Source organism: Grampus griseus (assembly GCF_964374135.1).
Source record: "Grampus griseus genome assembly, chromosome: 14".
Lineage (NCBI taxonomy): Eukaryota > Metazoa > Chordata > Mammalia > Artiodactyla > Delphinidae > Grampus > Grampus griseus.
The window spans coordinates 87,428,390-87,439,420 of record NC_139008.1 but is presented as its reverse complement, the minus strand read 5'-3'; the positions used below and the strand labels follow the sequence as shown (position 1 = coordinate 87,439,420).

General features: G+C 65.1%; 1 protein-coding gene across 1 annotated transcript; it reads left to right on the top strand.

Annotated features, from left to right (window-relative positions):
* Positions 1–561: 561 nt before the first annotated feature.
* Positions 562–10,558, top strand: GATA5 (GATA binding protein 5; the record flags this gene model as incomplete). Its single annotated transcript, XM_082671248.1, has 6 exons — positions 562–1,105; positions 2,364–2,539; positions 8,957–9,082; positions 9,540–9,627; positions 9,953–10,080; positions 10,403–10,558. The coding sequence occupies 6 exons, from the start codon at positions 562–564 to the stop codon at positions 10,556–10,558; spliced, it is 1,218 nt and encodes a 405-aa protein (XP_082527374.1).
* Between the last annotated feature and the right edge of the window lie 473 nt (positions 10,559–11,031).

Here is an 11,031-nt window from a genome sequence, read left to right as displayed (position 1 = left end):
AGGGGAGGGCCCCGGGAGGGAAGGGGTGGTGCGGCGGGGGCGGGCCGGGGCGGGGCGGCCCGGAGGGGCGGCCGGAGCACCGGGATTCCCTGCGGAACCGCGCGGACCCCGGCTCCCAGTCTCCAGCCCGCCTGTCGCCGCCTGCCGCGCCCGCGCCCTCTGCACCCTCCGGTCCTCACGACCAGCCAGTGAGTACCCAGCTGGGCCTGGCCGCGCGCCCCTCCCCAGCCCGGCGCCTTCTCCCAGCGCCCAGACCCTGCGTCCTGCGGACCTGCCGGGTTTCTCCTTCTCAGCGCCCACCGTGCCCACCCGGGAACCTCCGAAGCCCCGGCTGTGGAGGAGGTGAGCTCGACGTTCCCGCTGCACCCGGGATGCCCCATGAGCCGCTCCGAGCCGCCCCCGCCCACTGCCGTCTGTCCCTGCAGGTTCCAGGACCCGCCCCAAGAACCGCCGGGCTGGGGAGCGAGGAGCGCGGCCTGAGCGACAGCACCTGCGGGACACAGTGGCCGTGACCTCGACACCCGTCCCTCTTCCCTGCAGGTCAAGGCCGCGCCAGGGAAGATGTACCAGAGCCTGGCGCTGGCCCCGAGCCCCAGCCAAGCCGCCTACGCGGATTCGGGGGCCTTTCTGCACAGCCCGGGCGCCGGCTCCCCGGTGTTCGTGCCGCCGGCGCGCGTCCCCTCCATGCTGCCCTACCTGCCGGCGTGTGAGCCGGGCCCGCGGGCTCCCGCGATCGCCGGGCATCCCGGCTGGGCGCAGGCAGCCGCGGCGGACTCGTCGGCGTTCGGCTCCCGCAGCCCGCACCCGCCGGCCGCTCCGCCGCCCGGGACCACCGCCTTCCCCTTTGCGCACAGCACCCCGGGACCTGGCGGCGGCGGCGGCGCAGGGGCCCGGGACGGCGGCGCCTTTCAGGGTGCGATGCTGGCTCGCGAGCAGTACCCGGCCCCGCTCGGGCGGCCCGTGGGCTCCTCGTACCCCACCGCGTACCCGGCCTACGTGAGCACCGAGGTGGCCCCGTCTTGGACCTCTGGACCCTTGGACGGCAGCGTCCTGCACAGCCTACAGGGCCGCCCGGCTGGCCTCCCGGGCCACAGAGCCACCTTCGGTGAGTGCGGGACTGGGAGGTGGCTCCACTGACTGGGGTCCTGGGTGCTGGCCGTACTGGGGTGCAAACCCGCACCCTACGAAATGCACCCCCCAGAGTCAGGGCTTTCCCAGCCGGGTCCGACACCAGCATGGGGCAGGCCCAGAACGCCCGGGACCTGTAAACCTGGACGGAACGCAGCGGCTGCCCCCCCCCAGATGAAAACCCCGTCCTGGGTTTCTTTTTACACACCTCGATATTTCTACTTTTCATCCATCCGAACCCAATATTCTGGGATCGAGCCATTTAGAGCCTACGTTAAACGTTTTTATGAAAAGTTTTGGAAATGATTATTTTTTAAAGCTCAGAATACCGGTTTATCTAAGTAAACCACCACACTCATCTCTGTTCTAGAATGTTTATGTATTCTAATTTGAGACCCAGTTGCAATCGCTCTCCAGGGTATAAATTTGAGTAATCGGACTCCAGGCCCTTAAAGCGGAGAGTTGCTCCCCTTCCCTCCCTCCCTCCTGAGTCGAGGGCGCCACCGGCTCTTTCTCACCCCACCCTCAAAACTGAGGGCCACGCCTTCTTTTGCTGCCCAGTCTTTTAGCCTACACCCCGCCCCCAGCCCCTCAGCGCAGGAAGCGGGATCCACTTGGCCCGGCCGCCAGGGCGCCCCACGCCTGGCGCCCACCCCTGGCCAGGCGATGATTGATCCCCGCCCCGCCCCCACCCGGCGCCCAAGTGTCTCCAGCGCCTGGCCAGGTCTGGAGGGGGCCAGGAGTCCTCGCCTCAGCAGCTCAAGTGGGAGGACAGTGCTGAGACCGCGCAGGCTGACAGTGAAGGCACCGCGGTCCTCGTGGGATCCCGCGATCCGATTCGGCCTCACTGCCACTGCCCGCCCTCCAGATCGACCCACTTTGCGGAGGACAAGGCCCTCGTCCTCTGCCAGTGCAGATGCTCCTGCCTCCCCAGCGAATTAAACTTTCCAATGCTGGCGCTGGATCCTGTTCAGCGTGGGGCAATTCCCTGTCACCTGCCCCGAGGTTGGATTTATTCACCCTACCCCCACCTTTTAAAGCAGCCCTCAGGAGCGATGGAGACCTGGCATGAACGTCACAGTATGTAAACTTAAACTTAAACAAGAAAGTTAAAGTAGATTTTGAAGCAAAATAAAATAAAGGCACAAAAAGGAAGGGAAGGAGAAGGTGCTGTGGACATGGCGGCTCCCAGGAAGGGGCAGAGCCTCACCCAGCAGCCACCCGCCTTCCCGCAGCGGCCGACCTTCTGGAGGAGTTCCCCGGCGAGGGGCGCGAGTGTGTCAACTGTGGGGCCCTGTCCACGCCGCTGTGGCGCCGGGACGGCACCGGCCACTACCTGTGCAACGCCTGCGGTCTCTACCACAAGATGAACGGCGTCAACCGGCCCCTCACGCGGCCGCAGAAGCGCCTGGTGAGTGCGGGCAGCCACGGGGCAGGAGGGGGCCGTGCTCCTGCGGCCACGGCCGGGGCGCCAGTAGGGCCCCAGGAGGCCCGGGGGGGGTGGCAGCGCCCGGTCCACTGTCATGGGCCCCCTGGTCTGGGGGTCACGCGCCCACACTGTCTGCGGGGTCTCCCAGAAGAACTCGGCTGTCCCAAGCGCGGCCCTGAACCTCCTGGGCAGGGGCTCAGCCCTGCTGCTGCAAGGGGCTTTGGGCTGGCCAGGTCGGGGGGGCGCAGAGAGGCAAGGTGACCTGACCCCAGGGAGGGGACTGGAGGGGAAGGTGGCTGCTGAATGCTGGCTTTGTCGGAGGACATTGAATGTTACGGGGCCTGGACCCTGGGCCCGCTGCCTCTGATACCGCGAGGATGGGACGAGACCAGGTCTGTGGTTGTTCCCTGGGCGAAACTTGTTTTCACTTTTGGTTTCTTCTGCTGTATGGCTGGGTAGCGAGTAAGGGACTGGGAGCCCGACTTCTGCCCCCAGCAGGGCAGAGTCCCAGAAGCAGCATAAAGGTTTCAGGTTCCTTTGTTCTCTACCATTTCACAGGCAAATTTTGATGCTCAAGTAATTTTGCAGGTAAGTGGCAGGGCCTGCCGATGTCGGCCAGCTGTCCGGTCAGCGAGGCTGCGGTGGCTCCCGGTTCCGGGTCCGGGCAGGGTTGTGTTTCTGGGCTGATGCTGATGTGAGCCCTGTAGGGCCAGGCGGCTGGTTCTGGTGTGTCGGGCCCCGAGGAGTATGGAAGGGCTTTCCGTGGCTGACACTGTGGGATGGCCGTGCCGTGGCTGCTGGCCTGGGCCACGGGGCGGTCACGTGCTGGCCTGGGCCGCGGGGCAGTCGCGTGCTGGCCTGGGCCACGGGGCGGTCGCGTGCTGGCCTTTACTGGAAATTCGAAGGCCCAGCTATGGCAGCGCTGGGGCCAGACGCTTTGGGGCCCCAAACTGGGCAGGAAGCAGGACTGACTCGGTCGGGCAGCTTGAAGGCAGCCGCTGTTCCTCTTCCTCTGACCTGGCCTGGCATTTGGGGCTCTGCGGCTCCCCCAGCCTCCCTCTACCCATGCTGTGCCTCTGAGAGTCCACATCACCCCAAGTCTTGTCTCTGCCCCTGTGATCATGCCCCCAGCCCCAGGCGCGCTGCACCGGCCTGTTGTCTGGTGTGGCCTCAGGGAAGGGGAAACTGAGGCCAAGGGACAGGGTCCTGGGGGCTGCGTGCGACCCAGACCTGACCCCGAGCAGCAGGCCGGTCCCCTCCTCTGGCTCCCTGCACTGTCCCCGGGCCAAGCCCTAAACTGGGTGCCAAGGATACACTGCTGAACGGGAGATGCAGGGCTCCCTGTCTCTACCCACACCCCTCGCGGGGCTCAACTCCCAGCAGAAAATTCCTGACCTTGGGGGTGGGCGGGCCAGGGCCACCATCTCCACCCTGAGGCGTTTACCGTCACATCAGCCGGATGACCACCCGGGGCTCCGAGACACTGAGTGACTTCCCTGGGCATGCAGCCCGCTGGCGGCCAGCCCTGGACTCGGACCAGGACTGTGGCCTCAGGCTCCCACGAGGGCCCCACTCAGGCTGAGACCCTGCTCCTGCCCTGGGTCTTCTTGCCCAGGCCCCTGTGAGATGAATTCAGGGACTGCCCCCTTGCCTGCTGGGAAGGTCAATTAGACGGCGTGTGCAGAGCACTTGGACGGCGTGGCCGGTGTGGGAGGGCCGGGGTCGGCCACTTGGCCTGGCGAGGCCCGTTTCGTAGTCTGAAGACGTGGGATATTTAGCTTTGGGGGGCCCCCAGGGTGAGGGATCCCTGCGCACCTGCTTGTCTCCCCGAGGCCTCAGGATCGGCCCGGCCCTGGACACCCCCGAGTCCGGGCCCACCTGGGTCTGATTGTAGAACATGCCAAGGAAGCGTTTGCCTAGTGGGGCTGGGCCCGGGGGGTTTCTCAGGGCCCCTCTGCTCCCTGTCTCTCCTGAGCAGCATCCTGGGGGGGTCCTCTGACTGGCTGCGGGGTGCCCACCTGTCACTCAGGGCAGGCGGCCCCGCGGCTTGCCCGGTGGCTGGTCCTGGCAGGGCCAGGCTCGCTGTGAAAACCCTGAGATTCTTGGAGTCCTGAGACCAGAGCCCGGGCCGCGTGGTCCTGGCCATGGGGGCTGGGCCGGCCACCCCAGACCTGCCCCCGCTCCGGTGCCTCGCCCTCCCTCGCGTGCGGGCAGAAGTGACGCCCCAGGAGGGGCCCCTCCAGGAAGAACTGATCCTCCCCTCTTGCAAATAATTCCAAACGTCCTAGAAGCGTGTCACCAAGGATACAGGAACGTGACGATAGCAAGCGTGCGCCCCCCTCCCGGTAGGAACCTGTCTTTTTTACCCTTTGCCTCCCGTGTGCATCCTCGGCCACAGGCTGGGGGGTTACACCTTTGACCCGAGGCTTCCATCAGTGTAAACGAGCAGGGAGGGTGGTCCTGTCCCTGTGGCCAGGGGCTCTACGAGCGCCCCTTGGCCCGGCCTGACCCCAAAACGTTGGAGCCCAGCAGCCAGGTCCGCGGACGGCAGGCCTGTTAGCCCGAGGCCGGTTCTGACGCCAGCTCCGGGACGTGGCCGGTGCCACAGAGGGCCCAGCATCCTTCGAAGGCTCACCGACCCGGGTGCTCCTTCCTGCACAGCCCGCCTCACAGACTTGTGTCCTCAGCACGCTGTGCCCCGAGCAACGCCAGGCTCCCACCGTCCATCAGGTTAAGTGTCCCCACGTGTCCCCTGCCAAGAGCACCCAGAGGACCCGTTTGAAACGGGAGCATCTCTGCGGCTCCACCACCTGCAACCTTTACTTTCCCAGCCGCGTCGCCGCCCTCTGCTCTCCCATGCCCCCGCCTCTCCGCCAGCCCCCCACCCAGCTCTGCCCTGATTCCCCTGGTGTCCGGATGCTCGCGGAGCCTGGAGCTCAGGCTGGCTCTGCTGCTGGCTTTGAAGTTGCACTTCTTTTGAAAAGAACAGACCAAAAAAGAAAAACAAAACGAAACCTGGAGAGGCCTGGCAGTTAAGGGCCCTGAGAGTGGCCGGGCCTGGCGGTCTGTCCCGACCGCGAGCGAGGAAGGACAGAGGGAGGCTCCGGGCATCCAGGGGGTGCGGGCAGCCCCGGGGACGTGGCCGCTGAGTGTGTTCAGCCCAGAAAGGAGGTTCTGTCCCCTCCGGGACCACCCCCGCACCTCCGGCCCCTCATTGTCTGGGCCTCAGTTACCCCGTAAAACGCAGGCAGCTGAGGGGATGGAAGAAGATACAGGAGCGAGCACTGCGAGAATTTTTTCAAGGTCATTCTTTTTTCCCATTTTCTTGATTTTAATCTAATTTCTAGTTTCTCGATTTTAATTTATGCTCGCTGGAGAGAGGTTCAAATGTGGCTTCCAGATTCCCCCGCACCCCCAGGGTCTGGGTGATGGGTTCACACTACCTGGGCTTGTGTCCTGCCTACACGCGGTCCAGCTGCTGTAGCTTCTCCCCAGGACCCACAGCGGTGTATGTACCTCCACTGCTTCCGCAACGGACGGGCGACCGTGGGGGACGCTTGGGGTGCACGTGTGTCTACGCTCGTGCCCACGTGTGTGCAGCCTTGCGGGCGTGCTGTTGGAAACAGTGCTGACGTGAAGCCTTCGCGTGGGTCTCTTTACTCCCTCGCGGGAGTGTTTCGGTAGGAAGGATTTTAGTAGGAAGTGGCCTGACGGCCAGCCAAGGAGACAGCATTCCTGTGATTCCTACAGGAATGATGCTAAAATTTTGGGGGAATATGAGATGGCAATGTGAACTCGAAGGGAGCAGCTGTTGGTAAAAGACCCTGAGGGTCCCAGCTGGATTGGGAGGAGGGGCCTCAGGCCATGGTCCCCTCCTTGGTCTGAAGGCACAGCTGGAGTTGGGGACCGCGATGGGGCCCAAGAAGGTAGGTTAGGGTCACCAGATAAAATACAGAATGCACAGTTAGATGTGAATTTCAGATAAACAACGAATAGCGTTTTAGAATAAATATGTCCCAGATGTTGCATGGGGCGTACTTACACAAAATATTTGCGGCTCATCTGAAATTCACATCTAGCTGGGCATCCTGTTTGTTTGTTTGTTTGTTTGCTAAATCTGGGACCCCTGGGGAGGTCCCAAGGCCTCCTCCCACCTTAGGAAGATGGATGGACTGGGGGTCAGGGGATCCTGGGCCGGGGCAGGCAGCAGGGCTGGGAGTGGGCTCCGGGAGAGCAGGGGGCCTCCATGTGGACACAGCTCCCGGCAGCCAAGAGGCAGGTGGAAAGGAGAGAAGGGAGCAGAGCGGGGGAGACTCGAACTGTGTCCAGTAAAAGCAGCTGCTTTCTAGACAAGATCAGGATGTGGCCGCCGTCTTCCCAGGGAGGCCCTCCGGCTGGGGGCCTGCTTGACCCCAGGGCCAGGGCTCCTGCCTCAGAATGTGTCCCACCATCCGTCCCTTCCGCTTCTGCTGGGCCTGGGCCAGCCGCCAGCTCTCTCCATTCCAGCAGGTGCACAGGTCCCACCCCTAGGAGCCCTGGGGAGACCACTGGAGGTGCGGGCCAGGCTGGGCAGCAGCCGCCACACAGCTGTGGCCTAGAGGCCGCCGGCCAGAGCATGGGGTCTCCCCAGCCAGGCCGGGAGCTCCTGCCCTGCCCTCCCTCTGGAGCCTCCAAGGCCTCATCCCTTCCTTGTCTTGTGGCCCTTTTGTTCCGGATCCTGGGGCAGAGTCCTGCCTGGAGACCGAAGGCCGAGGCTTAGATTAAACAGGGCGCAATTCCCTGGAGCCTCTGGCGGCAGCCTGGCCCTGGGGGAGGGGAGGGCGAGGAGGCGTTTCCAGCTCTGCGTTTTCTTGGGAACGGCTGGTGCCGGCGGTGGGGGGGTTGGGGGGGGTGTTTCCAGACGGGCCCCACCCTCCCTCCCGGGCCAGTCACAGGGAGAGCCTGTGCCCTCGAACGGCTGACAGCCTGGGGGAAGGGGGTGGGCATGAGACAGTCGGCAAGGCTGGCAGCTCCGTCAGTGCAGAAGGAAGGACCTCAGAGACGGCAGACAGACGGGGCAACTGAGGCTGCCCCGGAGAGCTCAGCCCTACCCCGGGGCAGATTCCTCTGGGGGCTTCTTTCGTCCATCTTGCTTTTGGTGGTCCTCTGGCTGGTCCTGGGCTGGAGAGTACTGAGGACAGAACACACGTCCTTGGGACGGTTTTGAGTGTGGAGTCTCACGGGCTTCTGTCCTTGTGCCCCGGGTGCCACTGAAACACCGTAGCGCATGTGACTTGGTCTGACCCCGGCTGCCCAGGCGAGGGGGCAGGGGACTGGACCAGGCAGGGGCTGTGCAAATGAAAGAAAAGGTCAGACAGATTCAGGGCATCTGAGGGCAGGGGCTGGGGAGGGGTGTGCCACCTGCGTGCTGGGGGGCGAGGGAGGGGCTTTGGGCCTGAGGTGCCTTGGGGGGCCCTGGGCAGCAGAGAGCATCTGGAGCTCCCAGACTGCAGGGGACAGGACCCCATGCACACACCGAAATGGGAGTCGGGCAGAATCCTTGCCTGGGAGCGAGGAACTGGGCTGTGGGAGCTCGAGGACCTTGAGCTGGTGGGAGGACCGGGGTCAGGCCTCCGACAGCTGCTTTCCAGCCAGCCAGCCAGCTTGGCACAGCCCCTGGACCCCCAGGCTCATTAGGCCCCGACTCCTGGGTGGGCACTGTCTGGGTCCCCACTGGGCCCCCACGTGCAGGGAGGTTTGGGGACCCTGGTTGGATACGGACCTGGAAGGTCGGCCTCTGGAAGGTTCTGGAAGGGCCGTCTTGCCCCAGTATGAAACATGTGAGCAGCAAGGCAGGGGTGGGCATCAGGGACCCGCGGCCCACAGTCCGGTGCAGGTGCTGAGCTGAGCACGGGCTCGAGCCCCAAGTCTTGGGAGGCAAGGCCCAGAGGGACCAGCAGGCCCCCTGGATGTTCAGCCCGGGACCGGACCCGAGGGCGGCCCTATGACTCCTAGGGCTGCTGCTGCACCACAGAAATACGGGGCTAAGGCCCAGCGTTGGTTAAAAAGAGGCCGCAACAGACGCCCAGCGGCCTGTCTGTGCTGGGCTCTTCACGAGATCCTGACCCCACAAGAGGCCTGTGGCAGGTCTACTGTCACCCCCATTTTACTGATAGGGAAGCTGAGGCCCAGAAGGGTGAAGTGACCTGTCCCAGGGCTAGCAGGGCACCAGGTCGCGGCTCCGAGGAATCCCGGGCAGGCCTCAGGACCTTAGCGCCCAAAGGCCTTCTCACCCAGCCCCACACGGCCCCACGCCCCGAGCCCAGCGTCCATCCCTCCCGCCCCGGTGCACCTGCCCCGCTGAGCCGAGCGGCAGGGCCCCAGCCCCGAGCCCTGCTCACCCCAGCCTCCTGCCCACAGTCGTCCTCACGCCGGGCCGGTCTCTGCTGCACCAACTGCGGCACCACCAGCACGACGCTCTGGCGGCGCAGCGCGGACGGCGAGCCAGTGTGCAACGCCTGCGGGCTCTACGCGAAGCTGCACGGGGTGAGCGGGACCCTCCCTGGCCCGAGGCGGGGCTGAGGAGCGGGGGGGGGGGGGGGCAGGGGGGATCGGGCGGGGCCTGGGCTGAGCGTGTACGCGCCTGTGCACACGTGGCCCCACTGCCTGCACGTGCCCACGTGTTACGGTTAGGCCCGTGGTACAGATGGGCTCACAGAGGCTGTAGCATCACTGTGGCTTCCCCGCAGCCATTCAGCCGGGGGCAGAGGCTGGACACCCCCAGAGCCCTCCTGGCCCCCCGGCTCCCGGAGGCTGGGGTGGGACGGGCTTCTCCCCACCAGGCTTGGATGAAAGTGCCAAGCCCGGGGGTAGCAGCTCCCCAAACAGGGCCGCAGGAGTAACCAGCTCTGCAGGGCTGAGATCGGGGCAGGTGGCCATGCAAGAGGCCCCAGGGGTGAGCTCGGATGGGGAGCAGCCATCCACGTCCTGCCAACCCCACCAGGTACCGCGGCCCCTGGCGATGAAGAAGGAAAGCATCCAGACCCGGAAACGGAAGCCGAAGAGCATCTCCAAGACCAAAGGCTCCTCAGGTCCACGGGCCAGGGCTGTGGGAGGCCGGGAGGAGCCCAGGCCCTCCAGTGAGGCACACCTTCTCCCTGTGGAGTCACTCTGAGTATCTCACATTCCACCATTAGAGATTCACATGTTTGGTGCAAGCATCATCGTCCTGAAGTGTACATACCCCGCATTGTCCTGGGATGGTCTGGTCTGGGGAGGGGCTGGGGTGGCGGGAGTTCACCCAGCAGTGGGGCAGGAGGTCCAGTGCAGGAAGCCACACCCAGCACCTCCAACCCCCTGCATGACCAAGGCAACCAGACCTGGCAGCTTCTGTAAATGCCCTGCCTTCCCTCCCAGGATCCACAGGGAGCACCACCGCCTCCCCGCCAGCCTCTGTCCCTGACCTGGAGATGTCAGCGGCCACTTTGAAACCGGAGTCCAGTCTGGCATCCCCTTCGTGCCCCGGGCCCAGCGTCACCTCCCAGGTAAGGAGGTCAGGGTGGGGTGTGGTGCCCAGAGCTGGCTCCCAGGCACCTCCTGGGGGACCCCTGGCACCCCAGCCAGGTCAGGGCCCCCACGGGCCCCTGCCGGAAGCTTGGGGCCGGACACGCAGCTGGCCGCTGGTGCCAGGAGCTGACCTGTGGCCGACGCCGGCTGAGAGCCCCTGTTGATCCTCACAAGGGGTCCCCACCCCATTCCAGGGGCTGAGGAGGCCCCTTAGGGCAAATCGCCCTGTCGCAGGGCTCCCAACCTCAGGTGAGCCGGCCACTGTTCCCCAGTCTCACGCGTGCCGTGTCCTCCCTGCAGGCCTCCACCCAGGTGGACGACACCCTGGCCCCCAGCCACTTGGAGTTCAAATTCGAGCCCGAGGACTTTGCCTTGCCTTCTGCAGCCCTGGGCCCCCAGGCCGGCCTCGGCGGGACCCTGCGCCAGGAGGCCTGGTGTGCGCTGGCCTTGGCCTAGGTCCCCGGGCCCCCACCAGGACCCACCTCGCTACTTCTTCGCTCCAGCCCAGCAGAGAGACCGCCAGGCCGGACGCTGGAAGAGACTGGAGCCAGCCGGACCTGGAGGCCTTCTGTGCAGACGGCAGTCGGGCCCCAGAACAGGAGGAAGGCTGGTGGGAGAAGGGCTCGAGCCCCTCCCCGGACGGCAAGGGACCCCCAAATGTAGGACAAGGCTCTGAACCCTACCAGCCACTCCGGCCACGGCTGACTGGGGCTCCCACCCCCACTTGACTTCTGTCCTCAAGGCTCGCCATCAGCATGTTTACAGGTTGCAGCCGTTGGAAAAACCCCACCTTCCTGTTGTAAAACCAGGATCACAGGTGAAATCACTGAGGCCAGGCGGCTAACAGGGATGAGGAGGGCAGCCCGCTGGGGGCCTCCTGGCCTCGGGCCGTCCATTTCCCACATTCGACCATAGAGCCACGGCACGGA